The sequence below is a fragment of the Ochotona curzoniae genome, unplaced genomic scaffold (genome assembly GCF_017591425.1).
Source record: "Ochotona curzoniae isolate NIBS_2020 unplaced genomic scaffold, NIBS_Ocur_1.0 contig_64, whole genome shotgun sequence".
In the NCBI taxonomy this organism is placed as follows: Eukaryota; Metazoa; Chordata; class Mammalia; order Lagomorpha; family Ochotonidae; genus Ochotona; species Ochotona curzoniae.
In genome coordinates, this window is record NW_024466502.1 from 2,181,835 (window position 1) to 2,200,828 (window position 18,994).

Below are 18,994 nucleotides of genomic sequence, written 5' to 3' on the forward strand. Positions count from 1 at the left end.
TCCCACTCTGCTTCACTCACAGTCAGAGGCCCCCCTTTCTACACCCTTCCAGAACCTAGAAGCTACTGTGAAAAGAGGCAAGGGCCAATAAAAGCAGAAAAACAAATTGAAGGCATGGAAAAGCACATTCACAAGAGAGGTGGTGTCTCGGGCCCACGTGCAGGTGCACATAAGCCATGCAGTAGCTCGCACCCGTGCAAGTCACTATATCAGAGAGAGCGACTGTGGCAACATGTCCGTTAATTGCGTGGGCCTTCTGCTCTGTGCTCCACAGCTCTGTGTAAGTGTGGGCTGAACTGAGTGCTGGTTATTAGACAGCTGAAAAGCCTTCTTCTCAAAGCAAAAATGAAACTTCTCTTGTGACTCATTAGCCGACAGAGAAAGTGACCTGCACAGAATCTGGTAGCTCAATCACGTGAAGTGAGCCGAATTTAGATCTCAGTTTGTGATATTTATTCTGCTCTACATTACTTGTAATTCTATGATAAATACAACTGTTGTTATTCAGTTTAATATAAAGTGACAGTTTATTAAAAACCGGGTAGTATTTCAAATAAAAAAGAGGGACCAGTATCCCTCAGTTCAGTGAAAATGTTGTTTCCAAGTTGGCATAGCAATGCTTACTGCTACACATGCACGAGGTGTGCTACAATTTAGAGAACTGCAAAGCCGCCCGCTTTACCCCGTCAGTCAGCACAGGAGTGAAAGAAAACGGTCCTGGACAAAGCCTTGGTGAGCTCTGGATGTCCCTAGTCGCTCTTCAACAGGAACAAGTTGATAGTTTGTATTCATGCTTGCATTTGCACTTTATGCCTGTAATTTCACTACAGACCACACACCATTACCTGAACATATCACTGCAACTATTGGGACCTAAACATTGCTGACTCCAAGGTAAAAGTGCATGCAGCAGCACACACACATACATCGCTAAGATGATGTTAAACCCGGGCCCGGCGCGGTGGCGCAGTGGTTAAGGTCCTCGCCTTGCACGCCCGGGATCCCATATGGGCGCCGGTTCTAATCCCGGCAGCCCCGCTTCCCTTCCAGCTCCCTGCCTGTGGCCTGGGAAAGCAGTCGAGGACAGCCCAAAGCTTTGGGACCCTGCACCCGTATGGGAGACCCAGGAGAGGCTCCTGGCTTCAGATCGGCATAGTATCAGCCGTTGCACTCACTTGGAGAGTGAATCATGGGATGGAAGATCTTCCTCTCTGTATATCCACCTTTCCAATGAAAAAATAATAAAAATAAATCTTTAAAAAAAAAAAAAAAGATGTTAAACCCAGGGCTAGCTCTGGTGCTTGTGAATATTTCTCACAGTGAGATATCTCTCAGGAGAGCTGAAGCTGGTCACCGGGTCCTACATGCTCACAGGGACACCAGCTTCGCAGGAAGCACCTCCCAAGTCAGAGAAAGGCGGGCCATGAACTGCCCTGCAGAGGTGCCAGCACAACAGCGCGGCAGCATCTCGCTGACTTATCTCAAATATGTTTATAAAATACACCAGAACTCAGAGATGTCATCAACTCCCCATTCCTCACTCAGCCACTTTATCTCTAGTCCTGCAGTATTTGTACATGCAAATTACATGATATATATACTATGTAAATGCATTTTATATGTAACAAATGCATCATGTGTGTGTAACTTCTCAAAGAATTTTTCAAAGTTAACTACAAGAGTTTTTGAAATTAGTCATGTAACGTTGGATTAGAAGAATACCTTTAAAGCTTTGAGGCTATCAGAAATACATTTAAACGGGGGTCCATGTTGTGACTCCACGGGTTAAGTAACTGCCACATTGGCACAGTATAAGGTGCCAGTTTCAGCACCAGCTGCTCCACTTCCGATAAAGCTCCTGGGGGCAGATGACCTAAGTCCTTGGGCCCCTGGTAACTGCATGCAGACCCAGAAGCTCTCTTTGCTTCGGCCTGGCCCACCCTGGCCATTGCAGCCATATGGGGAGTGAATTAGTGATCAAAGATCTCTCTCTCTTCCTATGTGTTTCTCTCCTTCTCTCTCTCTCTCTCTCTCTCTACCCCTCTAACTCTGCTTTTAGAATAAACACAAATTTTTACAAGAAGTAGTTCAACAAATATTTTTAAATGGGATCCAATAACTTATATACTTTAGTGAGAACAAAAGAACAAAAGAACAAGTCATAGGGCAATCGGCCTAGTGGTTAAGTCCCTGGGTTTGGTACCCACTATCAGCTCCTGGCTCCACTTTCCTGCTCGCACCTCTGGGAGTTCCTAGTGATGGGGCAGACATGGGAGGCCTGGGTCAAGCTTCAGCCGTTACTTTCGGGCCACTGAAGACATTTGGGACTGCATCAAGAGGACTTCTCTCTCTCTTTGTTTCTCCTACAGCTAGGTAAAAAAAAAAATCCCCAATACCCTAACTTTCCTGGAGTGACAAACAATGTTAGGATTGTATGACATCATCTTTTCCTGTCATTTCATTTTCAAGGTTTTCCCACGCATAGAATGCTGGTCTGATTCCATCCATATCAGGGTACCAGTTCAAGGCCCTAGTGGCTTGGCTTCCCGTCTAGTCCCCTGCTAAAGTGCCTAGGAAAGCAGTGGAGGGCAGCCACTGCCACACATATGGGAGGTGTGCGCAGTTCCCAGCTCCTGGTTTTGTCCTGTACTAGCTCTGGCCATTGCAGTCATCTGAGGAGTGAACCAGTAGATGGAAAATCTCTCTCCCCCTTTCCTTCTCTTACTCTGCCTTTGAAACAAATGACCTTTTTCTTTTTTTTTAAGTCTTAGACATCAACTTGAGATCTTCTACTTTGAATGCCAAACAACTCAAATTCATTTAAATTAAATGCTAAACTTTTCAAGTTCATTTAAATTGCTCCCTCAGATTGTGGTGTATGATCAGCATTAGCCCCAGTTGTGAAGTCTTGAAGGGTCTTTGACGTTCACATCATCTTACGGAACGTGATCCATGCATCCCTCATTAGTTGCAGGAGGAGCTGGCACCGGGCCCGCCCTGTAGCCAATGTGTGTCATCAGCATGGTCAGTGACACACAGAGAAAGGGCTTGCACACCCAGGATCAGCTTTCTGCCGACTTCACACGAGGCTGCTCTGGAGTCTCCTGTTGGAAGAATTCGTCCATGGGACCTGTTAAAGAATTCGTCCATGGGACCAAGCCACGTACAAGGAGCAGGGCAGTGGGAAAGAAAGGACACAAACCGGGTTCATGTAAAAGAAAACCTGGAGAGGGGGAATTTCTAGCCAGAGTTCGGGGTTGGTGGGGGAGCGGATTCAGAGGATGGCACGTGACTGGGGAGGAACATGAAGTGAGAGAAGACAGTCTAACAAGGCTTGATTCAATGTGTTCTGAGAGGGGCTGGAGCCAGGAGGGCTCCCTGGGAAGGTGCAGGACCAGGGTCCCGGACATGTGTGCATACTGCCTGGTCATCAAGCAGGACCCAAACTGAAGGTGGGACGACTAAAGGGAGTGGCAGAGTATTTTTACCAAATTTTGAATATTAATGTGGAAGAGCTCAGACAGTCCTAGGAGACAGTAAGAGTCTGAGTGAAGTGTGGCCAAGCCAACAGTCTTGTTGCTATGCGGCTCTCTGCAAAGGTGCTCACTCTACGTTTGTTGAAGGAAATGAGTCTAATTTTCTTAATTAGTTTTTTTAAGGTATATTTACAGAAAGAGAGTCAGAGAAAGATTTTGCAGCTACTGATTCACTCCCCAGATGGCAACAAATGGCTAGAGCTGAGTAAATCTGAAGCCAGGAACCAGGAGCCCCCTCCATTTCTCCTGCATGAGTGTAGGTGTCCAAGGACCTGAGACATTCCCCATTGCTTTCCCAGGCCACAGGCATGGAGCTGGATTGGAAGTGGGGCAGTTGGGATACAAACCACAGCCCACATGGGACGCCAGTACTTGCAGGTGGATTTTAGCTTGCTGAGCCACCATGCCAGCCCCCACTCTTAGTTCTTTTACTGCTGTAGTCCAACTTCTTTAAGCATTCCATTCATTGCTATAGTCTAACATCCTCACCTGCTCCTTGTTAATCTCTTGGTCACTATAATCCAGCTTCCTTATCTAGTTTTAACTAGTCCTTTCATTGCTGTACTCCAGGGGGAAAGGAGGAACATCTGGTCCACCAGCTATGCAAGCCCATAGCATCATTTATTTGGTCAGCCCTGCCAGGCAATCCAGGATGGGGTTCAAGTTCAGGGCAGTATTTAAGTTAAGCTGGACCCCATATTGACAAGCACATACAAGAGTCAAGGCTGGGATCACCTAAGATGAGGTTACAATGGGGATCCCCCGAACTGAACCACTGGACTCAGAACTCCAGCCATGGGAGAAACGCTGGATCTGTGATCTGACTGTGGAGTGCATGTGTCAGAACTGACCTCCTCAGCAGCTAAGACAGAGCAGTGGACGGCATGCCCAGATACACATGGAGAATATGGTAGTTCACTGGACGAGAGCAGAACAAATAGCTCACCTACCTTAACTAAGCACTGATAGCAAATATCTGGGTGAATGGAGACTGTGGTGGATTGTGTCGCCAATAGACCTTGGAAGGATTTCCTCACCTTTGGAGTGGCGGGAGGCCAGCATTTTAGAAGGACTGAAACCACCTAGGCAGACCCTTGGAGCATGCTGCACCTCGGGGAGCCTGGAACGCCACTGCTGGCCATTTCCCACCCCTGAGCACTGAGGTGCTTGACAGCCTGGGAGTGGCTTCTCCCGTCCTGTCCTCCCCTTCCCACAGATACAGAAAAAGGAAAACAAGAAAATGTGGAAAACAGTGGTCTCTTTCTCCTATCCCTCAACTCTTCCTTCCCTAATCAACTATGTAAACATCATCAAAAATAAAATTAAAAAAAATTCCCATGGAAAAAATCAAATTACCAGATGAAAACTAAATTTCAACAAAGGCTTATTTGAAGAACATTACAGAGAGAATGAGGTGTAAAGAGAAAGGAAGATCTTCTATTTGCTGGTTTATTTTCCAAATGGCCACAACAGCCAGTACTGGACTAAGCCGAAGCTTGGAGCCAATCTCTCCCTCGTATGCATCCCTAGAACCAAAACATCTGAGAACAACCACTTAGGAAGCAAGCTAGTTTATCTTAGTCCAAATTTTGTGGGTTCAAGTTTAACACAGGCACCATGTGAGTCTGGCGTGTGTTGAGGGCAGAGGGGAGGGGAGGAGAGTGGTGTGTGATGAAGGCAGAGGGGAGGAGAGGAGAGTGGTGTGTGATGAGGGCGGAGGGAAGGAGAGTGGTGTGTGATGAGGGCAGAGGGGGGGGGAGGAGAGTGGAATGTGATGAGGGCAGAGGGGAGGGGAGGAGAGTGGTGTGTGATGAGGGCAGAGGGGAGGGGAGGAGAGTGGTGTGTGATGAGGGCAGAGGGGAGGGGAGGAGAGTGGTGTGTGATGAGGGCAGAGGGGAGGGAAGGAGAGTGGCGTGTGATGAGGGCAGAGGGGAGGGGAGGAGAGTGGAATGTGATGAGGGCAGAGGGGAGGGGAGGAGAGTGGCGTGTGATGAGGGCAGAGGGGAGGAGAGTGGTGTGATGAGGGCAGAGGGGAGGGGAGGAGAGCAAACACAGATAGAGGAGGCAGAGTCCAGGGAAGCGCTCTCTTCCCTTCTTCATGTCTGCCTGCACTGCCATCTAGGACATGACTGGATCCAATCGCTCCATCCTTCTTCCACACCCACAACCCACAGCCTGGGGGGCTTCACACCACCTCACCCCACTGGAGGTCACCCCTGCTACAGCAGTGCTGTCTAATTTACCACCTCCCAGGCCCCCTCCATCCCCCTACCTCCTCACATATGGGTGCAGAATTTATATAAAATGCAAAGTGCAACCCACGCACACTCCATTGTTCGAGGTGAGGTCGTTTCTAGATGACGCACGACACAGGATAACACATGGATGCTATGTCAACAGCTGTTATTTCACAGCATTCGGAAAGTAATGACAAAAGAATGGTCCAGTCCTACCCAGTACACATGCAATTCCCACCCTAAACATTTTCAAACTGTGCTTTTTGGAATCTGAGAGTATAGCCACAGGGGGTCCACTGGATGTCCACAAAAATTTAAAAGTATTTCAAGTATCCTTTTCTCTGTCCTAATTGCTTTAAATAGATGAAACTAAAGATACTTCTCTTTTAAAAAGAAGGACTTTAGAAAATCTGGTTAAAATGAAATATTCAAAATGAGACATCATGACAAGGTATTTTCAAAGACTGAAATCACTCGGTCAGTCTTTCATAGAATATAAACATTAAAACCATCTATTTTCATCATAATTATAAAATACACTAATTTCAGTAATTCTGAATTCATTACCACCCCACTTTAAAAGTGATCTCAGATTTTGGCCACTGAGATGTGTACATATGCATACATGCAAACACAGACACACAGACACACATGATGTCATTACCAGCACAGTCACCTGTAAAAACAGAAGACTCCTCGTGGTTTGATTGCCCTTCATCTGATGGTATAGAATACTCAGAAAATAGAAGGACTCGAAACCCCATAAACTACGTTACAGTGAACTAGAGACAAATGACTCACTCAGAAGTAATGCTTTGTCTGAGCTTATATTCCCGGAACAGAAGTCAAGACTACAAACTTTAGACAATTGCTAACACCACAGCAGCGGTCATGCTTGTTCATGGTGATTACACTCAGCACTTCTGCTGTGCATGGAAACTGGTGGTTATCTGTGAAGGCTGGCTCGGGGGAAGCGACTTTACATGTAGATGCTGGCAGCCAGGCGGCCAGCGTGCCGGTACCTGCTCAGGCGTGGTGGAGTCACTCGGCGACGTGTGTTCAGGGCTGCTGTCCTGAGACTGCGGCATACACGAACCTGTGCTCACCTCTCTGAACATAGTGTCTTTCTCCAACAGACTGTCTTGCTTGGCAATTGGCAGCACCAGGGGTCCGCTGGAGGAAACAAGCAGTACCCCAGTCAGTCTTCTTCCTACCGTGTCATATCAATCAAAATTACGACCACAAGACAGATGGACTACAGACATTTGCTTCATTAAGAAAACATTTTTATCAGCTCTTGGGAAAATATTCATAGGAAATCTGTAAGATTTTCTGTTAATTCCAAATTTAAACTTTACCTTTAAAGGCACATTTTTGCGTGTATCTAACAGTAATAGACAGGAAAAAATCAATAAGCAAACTAAGAGCTAAGGCTTTGCATGAATGAACCAAGTGAGATATTTAGTATAAACGGTTGTCAAATAAGCAAAGAAAAGAATGCAATTAATCCAAATATTCCTTAGGATTTACAATAGAATTGTAGACAATGTTTTGAATGTGTAATAAAATAATACTACAGGAATTAGAGAGAAACCAAATGTTTAAGGATTGAAGTATTAAAAGCCGATGCAATTTTATTTCTCTATAGTTCCAACCAGGCATAAAATGAAAGCTACTTGATTTTTTTTTATCTAAAATCCTCATTGCCAAAGTAAAGCCAGTATTTTTAATGTTCATAAAAAATAAACTCAATATAACTGCTGGATTTGCACTGTAACACTGCAGTCTAATACAATTTTAAAAGGTCTCTCTAAATATTACCACACAAGCAGAAAAGCATGCATATTTAACCGACTATTATATAGAGACATTATTATTTCATGTGCTCTGAACCGGAAGATAATTCTAACTTGAGCTCAATGCACTCTTCTGTTTTAAGATTCAGATTTACTAAAGTCCAACAGGAATCCTAGGGAGGAGGAAGCAATAAATTGGCTTAGAGAAATACACCACATACAGTTTTGTATCAAACATAATCAACAGTATATAGACGTGTTGTCACCCTCTTGGTGTCCTCTGTAGACAATTATTAGGTACGTTAATGATTTTATGCTGTGGCTTCAATTCTAATTCCCTTCCGTTATTAAGATATCTAATTGACGAATAAAGATCGAATATGCTCTATGTATAAGCCTGGTTGTGATATCCTTCCAAGGTGTGAGTGCCACGTTCAATGCCATTTTAACCAACAAACCAATGAGCTCCCCAGAACTGGATCACCACGTAACCGAGCCTTGACATTCTGTGGACAAGGTCTCCTCCATCCTTCGTAGCTACTTTTCTGCTCCCTGCCTCTATGAGTTCAACTTTCTCAAAACCCACGGGAGCAAGATAATGCATTATTCGTCCTGTTTTACCCATGTTGCTGTCTTCTGGTTTCATCCACGTTGTCACAAACAAGGCTTTTGAACCTCTTTATTGTCCTTTACCAGCTCAATAATATTCCCTTGTGTGTACTACGGTCTCTTCACTCATTTGTCTGTTGACAACTACTTGCAGTGTTCTCATCCCTGGGCGATTGTGGATAATGCTGAAAGGAACGTGGGGTACACCTTGCAGTCTCTGATGTCACGTCCATTTATGTATTCTCACAAGTGGGGTCACTTGATCATTTTTAATTTTTGTGAGGAACCGCTATACTATTTTCCATGATGGCTGTGCTAATTTAGATTCCTATTAATACTATATAAATTTTTCTTTTCTCTATCTTCCCATCAAAACTTGTTATCTTCTGGCTTTTTTGATAATAAAAGCCATGAATAAGAGTGCAGTGCTGTCTCTTTGTAATGGACAGTACTTCCCTGTCAATTAGTGATGCTGAGCATGTGTTTATATACCTATTGGCTCTTGGTATACATTTTTGGATAACATCTATTCAGGTCCTTTATCTATTTAAAAAATTAGCTTGTTTCTTAACTCCTCTGTCAGGACACAGTGCATTCAGGTGAGCGCAAGAACCATCCTAAGGAGCAGCCCTAACCGGGCCAGGGAACAGTACCCAGCAGCATACATTTGGCGCAGGTAGGGGGTGAGCCAGGCAGGGCCAGTTCACATCACCCACTGGCCAATCTGAGCACCAGAATGCAATGTGGGTCAGGCCAGGTCCAGTTGCAACACACACCAGTACACATTATGGCTTAGACTAGGTACTGGCTGGGCTTGGCTAGGTTTTAGCCCTCACCAACCTGAGCTGGAATTGCGGGTGGGCCGGGCCAGGCTGGGCCGGGTTACAGCACCCACCAGCAAAGCTGAGGTGAGGCAGGCCATGTCAGACTAGGCCACGGCGCCCAACCAGCACATGCAATACCCATGGAGGAAGGGGTAAAGCTGCTAGGGGGAATATGGAGGGTTCCCTGCTGGAACAGCACTCTCACTGGAGAGCTGGAGTTGGAATGGGAGTAGACCAGACCCGGCAGGGCTATAACACCTCTGGGCCTCCTGTGAGCTGGATCAGGGAAAAGCCAGGCTGGGTTGACAGCTCCTACTTGTGTAAGCGTAAATCAGAGTGAGTGAGGGTTGGTTGGGCTTTGCCGCAGCATCAGATGGCGGATGCTGGCATCGGGGGATAATTTTGTCAAACTGCAGAATCACCTGGAGAGTCCATGATCAGGGAGTGGGCCCAGGAGGGAAGTAGTGGGCATCTCCCTCTTGGGTTACCACTCCCACAGCAGAGCACACCAACCAGGACTGGGCGGACGTGGCTGGACAATATGGTACCCGCCAGCATGTGTGTGGGCTGGATAGTGGAGCTGGTTGGGTTGAACTGGGCTTCAATGCCAATGGACGTACAGGAGAGCTAAATGAGATGTGGGACAGACTGGACCAGTCTGCTGTACATACTGGCAAGCATGGGAACCAGGGCAGGGGAGGGCCTGGTGGGGCTTACTGGTGCAGCTCTAACTAGGTTGCAGCCCCCACTGCTTTGAGTGAGGGCCAAGTGTGTGGTGGGCAGAATCAGGCTGGACTGCAACACACATTGATTTGTTTGGAAGACAGGGCTGGAAATAGAACTGAGCCGGCAATTGTAACCATCAACATATGAGTAAGCTGACTGGGGTGACGGAGCGTGCCAGACCCTGTACTGGCATTCATACATAGGAATCAGGCCTGGGATCACCTCAGATGAAGTTTCTTTTAGAATCCCTCCAACTGAACTGCTGATCTCAGAACCCCAACCATGAAGAGAAGTGCAGGGAGTGCATGCGTCAAAGCTGAGCCTCCTCAGAGTCTCAGATGGAACAGTAGACAGCAAATCCAAGTGCACATGGAGGATGTGTGTTTATAGAGGACACCTGGTATCACAGCAGGACAGAGGACAGAACAACTCGATCATCTACCCAAGCCATGTGTTGGCAGTGAAAATCTGGCTAACGGAGACTCTAAGTTAGAATGTGTCAGCCAGTGCATTCTGGAGACATCTCATCATGCTTGGAGTGGCGAGACTGGCAGCAATTCAGAACGATTGGACTATCAAAACTACATGAGCAGGTCCCTCAGAGGATGCTCTATGTCGACCTGGGATTGGTGGGAGACTGGGAGGGGCTTCTCCCTCTATTCTTCCCTTGTCCCAGATCTAGAAAAAAATAATAATGTGGAAATAATGGTCTTACCCACTTTCCTGTAGCCCTTGACCTTTTGTGCCCTAATCACATATGTAAAGATTAATAAGACAATAATAAAAAATTATTTTTTCTTTTTCTTTTTAAAGATTTATTTTTATTATTATTATTATTTTATTGGAAAGGCGGATATACAGAGAGGAGAGAGAGAGGAAGATCTTCCGTCCAATGATTCACTCCCCAAGTGAGCGCAACGGGTTGATACTATGCTGATCCGAAGCCAGGAGCCTCTTCCAGGTCTCCCACGCGGGTGCAGGGTCCCAAAGCTCTGGGCCATCCTCGACTGCCTTCCCAGGCCACAGGCAGGGAGCTGGAAGGGAAGCGGGGCTGCTGGGATTAGAACCAGCGCCCATATGGGATCCCGGGCGTGCAAGGTGAGGACCTTTAACCACTTGTGCCACCGTGCCGGGCCCATAATAAAAAATTAAAATAAAACTTAGTTCGTTTCTTATTTGGCAACCGAATTGAGTGAGATCCTCATGGAGAAGGGGTCTTTAAAAAGCCAATGGAAAATTTAAACTGAGAAAAAAGCATTCACAGATCCCGAAATTGTTTCACACAAAATTTTCTGAATTTTTGGAATTCTGTACTCATACGTGATTTGTAAATCTTTCCCCCAATCTGAAGGATGATTTTCCAACCCATTGACAGTTTCCTTTGCTATGCGGAAATGTTTTAGCTTGAGACAGACTCACGTGGTAATCTTTGCTTTTTGTGGACACTGCTTATGGGATCAATGCTAGAAAGTCTTTACCAAGATCAATGTTAAGGAAGCTCGCTTTCATGTTTTCATCTAGAAGTTTTATGGCTTCCTGCTGCACATTATAAGGAAAGATTCAAAATCCATTCTTGTGCATGTGGACATCCGGCTTTCCCAGCACATTTCCTGAAGGGGTGTTTCTTTAGCATGGTGTGTTGAGCTCACCCCTGTCAAAGCAAAGGTGACCAGTTCTGGGTTTACTGCTGAGCTCTGTGTGCTATTTCCTTTGTGTACAGGCCTCATTTTATGTAGAACAAGCTTTGGTTACACTCGCTGTGGAACAGAGTTTGAAATCAGGCAGTGGCATATCATCAGCTTTGTTGTTTGTCAAAACTGCTTTTACGGGCCGGTGCTGTAGCCTAGCAACTAAAGTCCTCTTCTTGAACGCGCTGGGATCCCATTTGGGCACTGTTTTAACCCCAGCAGCCCCGCTTACCATTCAGCTCCCTGCCTGTGGCCCGGGAAAGCAGTCGAGGACGGCCCAAAGCTTTGGGACCCTGCACCCATCAGGAGACCCAGAGAGAGCTTCTGGCTCCTAGCTTCAAATTGGCTCACCTCTGCCCACTGCTGCCACTTGGAGAGTGAACCAGTAGATGGAAGGTCTTTATCTCCTTCTCTCTATAAATCTCCCTTTTCAATACAAATAAATCAATGTTTTTTAAAAACGCTTAATTTTTTTTTTAATTTTTAGGACACAGTTCCTTAGGCTCTGGGATTTCCCCTTCTCTCCTCTCCCCCCACCCTGCCTCCAACCCGTATTCCTCTATATCCTACACTATCAGATGCACTTACACTGCTTTTAAGACACATGATTCATTTCCATGATTCTGGGTCTCCCATGTGGGTGCAGGATCCCAAGGACTTGGGCCGTGCTCTGTTGCTTTTCCAGGCAAGCAATGAGCTGGCTCAGAAGCCAAAGAGCTGGGATTCAAGTCGGATCCACATGGGATGCCAGCACTGCCAGCGAAGGCTGAACCTACTATACCACAACACCGGCCCCTAGAGGTTCCTCCCTGTATGCGTCATTATGTCTCAATATCCTAGTGCAGTTTTCCTGCCCATTATTGGAATACAGAATATCTTTCCAAGTGAAATAATTTAGGGAATCTGCTGATAGCTCAGGTGTCAATAAACGATCATTATTTTCAATAGGATTTTAGCAACCTTGCATAATTTGTAATTAGTAACCAGGTGGAATATCTTGTATAATTAACAGTTATTGAAAGACTCTTACATCAAATGAGCATATCATATCAGTCTTTCATAATTTGGTAACATACAAATATTAACTACATTGTTGCAATCACTATCCAATGTTGCTGTTTTTTAAAATACTAATGTGAACTGAAGCTACCTAAGAAATGTTTTTCTAGAGTTCTCTGTTCAAAAGTGGAACGAGAATAAATTGCCAATTAGGATGGGTTTAAGCTCCCGTGAACTTTGTTCATAACTGTGCACTATGAGGCATAAAACCGTTGGATCAAATTGGAATGTAGAGCGACTGCAGCTGTGAGAAGTTTCTCCCAGCAGTGATGAATGTATAGGTTTTTAGGGTCATGCAGTTCCACAGGAAACATTCAAACGTGGCGCATAACTTCTCTGATGGGCAATCCCGCAGGCCTGCTCTCTGCAGGACCTCGGAGCTATGGTACCAATCAATATCACAAGACACTAGCTGCCATCTCTCCAGGAAATGAGATGCACTTTCTCACATAGTAGGAAAACCAGTACGAAGCAGCCCAGGAATAGTAACATTCTCATTAGTGCATGTATAATGCGAGTCTCTTCCAGCTTCCTGTTTTTATTCTCAGAAAATTATTTTTCATCCTTTAGCAGCAAAATTCCTTGGCGTCTCAGGATATCAGCTCTGTACTAGGCTTCCACTAGCAATGGTTCCACTAGCAACGCTTGCTAAATCAATCTGTCCATCTCAATCAGGAGAACAACAGCTCTCCTCAAATCCCTGCCCTAGTAGACTTGCTCTTGTTAGCAAATAAAAATGTAATCACTGGCACATAATTATACTAAATAAATGTTTTATCAGAAATTCAAATTTAGCTGCACATCCTGTTGTATAACTGGGTCCTCTTTACTCACATTCCACTGGCTGAGACAGTGACTGCAAAGATTTGAGTTTATTTGCTGCTAAAATAAGGAGCTTGAGCTAATCTCCCAAGTGATAGCATTAAAGGGTGGAGCCTATGTGGTGCGACCTACATGAAGGTTGAGCACCCAGCACTGGGATTAGTGTCTTTATGAAGGAGCCACAGTGAGCTGCTCTGAATTTCTGTGTAAGTGCACAGCCTGGAAGCACCATCTATGAAGAGACAAGCTCTCAGCAGACACTGGATCTCAGGGGCCTTCCTGGCTTTCAGGGGTGTGAGCAGTCAAGTGTGCTGTTCACCAGCTGCTCAACTTTTCCATAGCCTCCTCGGTGGACAGAGGCCGTAGCCAGCTCCTACTCTGGAGAGAAAAGGCTGCTGAGTAATTTTAACTAGCCACTTTCCAATTCTGAATGCACCGTAGGAAGAAGGATCAACTCAGGTGGGTTGCTTTCCTTCCATGGAGTCCTGACAGATGGAGGAGACTCAAGAGGGCATTGACTTTGCTGAACGCTCATGGCAATCCTTGGCTAGGAACAAGTTTGAACTCTGGACAGCAGGTGACCCAGCCCTATCACCATCACAGTGTCTCCTCTACATTCCCCCAAGCCACACTCAGCTCACCATTGGAACATTCTAAATCCCATGGTTTTCAAGCCCTTACATACATCTTGGATTATTTCTGGCCGACTCTCATTTTACAGGATGAGGGTAGGCTTGTTGTAGCCTCAGTGTACAATGAGGAATCCAGGGAGCTTTATGATAGATAACTCATGAGAAAACATTTTATTTGTCATCCCTTCAAAGGTCTGGGGTTGAGGCAGAGGTCATTAGCACTGGGCCTCACTCTCCCCAAACTCATAAAGCAGCACTATCAAAGGGAATTTGGATTCCTTTATTCTACCAATACAATCATTCAAGGTCCAAACCTCAGTTAAGTGAGCAGGAGAAGGTGTCATGGCTACAAGTGTGTAGGGGACCCTCTTGTGTTCGGCATTTTGTGCATGAGTGTGGAGTGGCCAGTATACTCCCTGTTTTTGTTTTGGGGTTTCATCTCACGTTGATTGAAGTTTAAACCAGCTTAATGTAGGCTCTTGGGAAAATATCACCTAATAAGGCACAATTTTGCTTTTTTAATGATAAGCGGCCAGAGTTGGGAACTGAACTCATTTCTTTCCCATGTGAAGCAGGCACTGTTCAGTAGAACTTCATTTATTAAATGGTTATAATAAAATCCAACATTCAACACAGGGCTGATGCTGTGACTGAGGATGTGAATTGTTTGGAATTGTGGGTGTTTGTTTCTCCCTGCTTCCTTCATAAATCCCTCTAGGTCACATACTAGAAAGGCATCCAGATCTGCCCAACAGCAGTGGCTCTGGAGTGCCAGACTGCACTGCAGATTCTGGGACTGGCAGTTCGCTCAGACTGTCCCAGGATATGCAAGTGGCGGGGGAAGCTGTGCTGGTTTAAAAATGCCCAAGTTATTCAGAGTTGCCAGTGAAAGAACCATCTCACAGGGGTATGGCAGATGCTGGCATTGATCCAGTAGGAACAAGGAGATGGGCAGCTGTAGTGTCAGTGTAAGAAATACAGAGCAAAACTCACTGTCTAGTACTTCCCCTCAAAGTGTCCTCTCTTTGTCATAAGGAGTCGTTTCCACGAGGTGCATGCTCACCGGTGGGCTTCAGGCAGGGTGACTTCCTCTAGGTAACTGGTTTTCTTTTCTCTGCATGGCCAGACTGTATGTACCATGCGATTAGGGCAATGTCCAGATCATCTTCCTGAGCAGCCCAGGGGAAACTGAGTCCAGAGGTCTGGGTGTTAACAGATGTCCCTCCCCAGCAATGCCCTCTGGGCAGCCATACATCAGGGACTCACTTTCCATTGAGTGAATGCTGAATAACATTGTCCATCGACACTACATGGAGGAGTCTGGAGGAAGACCCGTGAGAACGAGTGTTTATGGTGCTTTGGATATGCAAATCATATTACTTTTCATCTGAGTGACAGAGGCTTAGGGAAGAAGCCCTGCAGAGTTCCAGGCTGGCTGCCGGGTGAGTACAGGTGAACCTGTTTCAAAATATGTCACACCTTGAGCGACTGCCACAAAATCTGTCCGAAGCCCATTGAGCATCTTCTGCTCTTACTAAGGCCAAGAACGACATGAGACATGTGGGAATCCTCTTGCCATACAGTCTCCCTGGGGTATTTCTCCTTAGCAATGGTCACTTGCCTGAAGCCAGCCAGGGACTCCAGCCCCGGTGCCTCCTCCTGTCCTTCCCAACAACTGTGGAGCGGGGTCTCCTCTCCAGCCAACACTCCTTTAGACAGCTTTGCTGTTTCTTCCCAGATGCATGCTCGTGACTTATTCTTCCTCCTATTTCTCAAGCATTTCATACAGTATGTGGCAGAGGCCATTCCAAGTAATGCATGAATACTAACAAAGCCATTCATCACACACAGCGTTGTGAGTGTCATTGTGGCTGTCAACATCATCACCATCATCACCAGCACCACACTCCAATGTCCTATAGTCAAGTTCTGATGCTAACCACACAGGGCTAGCTCAGACTCCACGAGACCATGCTTCCTAAGAAGACTCTGCCCAATTCTAGGGTTCCCCTGGCCATTCAGACCTCTCTGTTGGGATTCCCACCTATGCTAAATCTGGCAATTCCCTGGATGAGATGACTCACAAAACTCAGGGAAGTGTTATCCTCACTACCAAAGCTTTGTCACAGAGCACACAAATCATGACCCATCAAGCAAGCAGACACAGAGGGTGAAGTCAGGGAGTACCCCAAATGCAGGGCTTCTGTGGCTGCACGGGGAAGCAGGGTCCATCGTCCCTGCAGCCTAAAGCCAGCTTCACCATCGGGGATCTCTGGTGGGCTTTGACTCCAGAGTTCTCACTGGGGTCTGACTGCATGGGTGTAAATGACTCCATCATTTTTGGTTTTATGTCTGAACTCAAGTCTTTACCTCCCCTGCCCTTCCGGAAAGCCGTTCTGCCTCATATGGCAAACCTTTAATCCACAGTTAGTCTTTTTGCTGTAGAGCAACAGGCTTGAGCCTGAAATCCAGTGTGACCCAAGGTGCTCAGGGTTAACAAGGACTGGTCCTAACTTAGTCTATGCCTTGGGCAATTTCAAAGAGTTAGAATCACTTCCCCAGAAATCGGGGACTTTCCTTTTTCATTGTGCAACACATACATTTCACACTTGAATTTTTTTAAAAAAAAATAAATAAATCACACGCTAAATTGCTCCAGGAGAAGGAGCCAGAGCCTGAACCAGGGTGGTATCTCAGTCTTCGAGTGTCACATCTAATGCCACACCAGCAACACTCAGCTCAGACCCTGAAGGATCTACTGCATAACCTGGTAAACAGAAGAACAAGGCTCATTTAGTTCCACTCTGGCTTGCAGCTCTAGCTGAAAAGCAGCTATATGCTCACTGTTTCCATTAAACAGAGATTTCTTCCCAATTTGGAAGGCTGCATATATGTTTAAAGCAGGGTGCAGGAGAAAGGCCCTTCCATTGACAAGGATCATAGCAGCGCAACTTACATCATCATTTTCCCGTTGGAAACAACTACAAGTTTTAGAAATATGCATAAACCTGGATTTCTAGAAGCTGATATCTAGCCTTGTAGCAGTTAGGACTGCTATGCCCCATGTTGGAATACCCAGGTAAGGTGGCCAGGCACAGCTCCCAACTTGGGCTTCCACCTAATGCAGCACCTGGGGAGGAGTGGGGATGGCTCAACGCACCTGGGATCCCAGGGACAGAGTGAACGTCTGCCATCCACGTGGGGACCTGGAATGACTGCCCGGCTCTGGCTTCAGTCCGGCCCTTAACACAGCTCTTGCAGGCAACTGGAAAGGAACCACTTTCTCTCCATCTTTCTCAGTCTCCCTCATCTCTCACACACATTCTCTCTTGCATGTGTGTCCCTTTGTCTTTTTCTTACATAGATAAAAGTAAAAAGTGAAAACCTGAACTCTTGCTGAAACAGTACAAGGTTGAGTGTCTGCACAGGACATGAGCTGCTACTCAGGCTATGAGCCTTGGGCAGGGTATGCATAAAATGGGCACAGATAACAAAGTGCTCCTGTGTTATCTTGAATATTAAACAAAATTGTCCACGTAAACCACTTTGCACAAGTCTGGAAACCTGGTACTACATAACCAAAGCCAGTTCTTGACATTCTTGATAGTACTGAGTAAAACTGCTGGTGTGAGGCTCGGGCAGAGGATTCCTTCTCAAGGTTTCCATGAAGTAGAAAACTGCGGGAAGAGGTTGGTGCCATGAGACACTTCAGCTCAGCATTCCTGCATCCAGACACCAAGGGACACATCACTGGGAGCTGCTCCACTGGTACCAAGGATGCTGACTGAAGCACTCCGGTACACCTAAGGGGAAAGACATCATAGAGAAGAGGCTCCCAGTGAGAAAAGAACAGAGCAGGAAATAGCCTTCCAGTGTGGAAGTGGCTGCGCCGTTTTAACAGGAAGGATTTGGCATAGCAGATGCACAGCAGCACAGCTGGAAGAATGCTCGGTGTCTCACCTCATCTGCACATCTTTGGACTCGAAGTCAGAGAATTTAACTGTGTAACTGAACAGAAGACATACTCAACAACAAGGGATGCAGGACAAAGCAGGAACACTGAGATTTCCTGCACCCACAATGCTTAGGCTGGTATTTCCTGCTGACAGTGGGACACAGCGAAAGCAACACTCTTATCTCACTAAATCATGACGTAGGGCAGAGAAGGCTCAGCAAATAAGAAGACAGTTCCTTGCTAAGAGGAAAAAAAGGCAATTCATTCCATTCCCGATTCAAGTTTTAGAAAAAGGCAAAGGTTTTTCAAAAGTGTGTATTATGAAAACCCACACTAAATGGGCCAAAATATACATATCTTTTAATCCTGTCTTTTTGCAGGTTTTCTGAACTGCCCTTCCGTAAGTGAAAAGCTCTGTCCTGCAGGAGAAGGGCCTCTGGCACAGCTGATCGAACTCCGTGTGCATCTGCACGTTTGCTTTGTTGGGCAGGAAAATGCAACTGAAGGAGAATCAGCCGCAGAACGGTCGCACCTGACAGGCGCACAGGATGCTGGCAGCTCTACAGGCTTGATTCTCCTTGTTTTCAGTTGTGGCCCAGCCTTCCTAACGCTGAGACCTCCCAAAGCAGCTGCAAGGCCAGGCCTGACACTGACAGTCAGACCATCAAGCCCTAACAACGCGACTGGCTAAAATGAGTGAAACTTGGAATTCCAAAGAACATCTCAAAATACAAAGCTTATAACGTTTTTTGAAAGTACCTATTTCTATTTTTTATCAAGTGTATGTTTTCCTGGTTCACATTTATTTATTATACTCAAATAACAACAAAAATGGCCAGAGGAAATATATCACAATCACAAACACAAAAGGAAATTTTCAAAAGTGCTTACAAGTGAAAGCTAAATTAGTTAGATTCGTTTCAGTATTTCTCATGATTAAACAAAACTTTGAGTAATTTTTGAGCTTCTGTTTATTTAATTTTAACCATACCTGTGAACAAACGTAGCAAGAGACCTCAAAGTTCGAACAAGTATCATTTCTACATATGCTTATTTCAAACTTTCTCAGCTTCGCTCAGAAAGGTAAATGAAATCTTACACTGAATTGTA

The 18,994-nt window shown here is 45.7% G+C and overlaps 1 protein-coding gene across 1 annotated transcript in view; it reads right to left on the bottom strand.

Annotated features, from left to right (window-relative positions):
• MYO16 (myosin XVI) overlaps nucleotides 1-18,994 on the bottom strand; it is a 361,148-nt gene that overhangs the window by 252,436 nt on the left and 89,718 nt on the right. Inside the window, exon 9 of the mRNA XM_040991535.1 lies at nucleotides 6,796-6,946. Coding sequence (XP_040847469.1) covers nucleotides 6,796-6,946 — 151 coding nt within the window. The remainder of the gene's footprint in view (nucleotides 1-6,795; nucleotides 6,947-18,994) is intronic.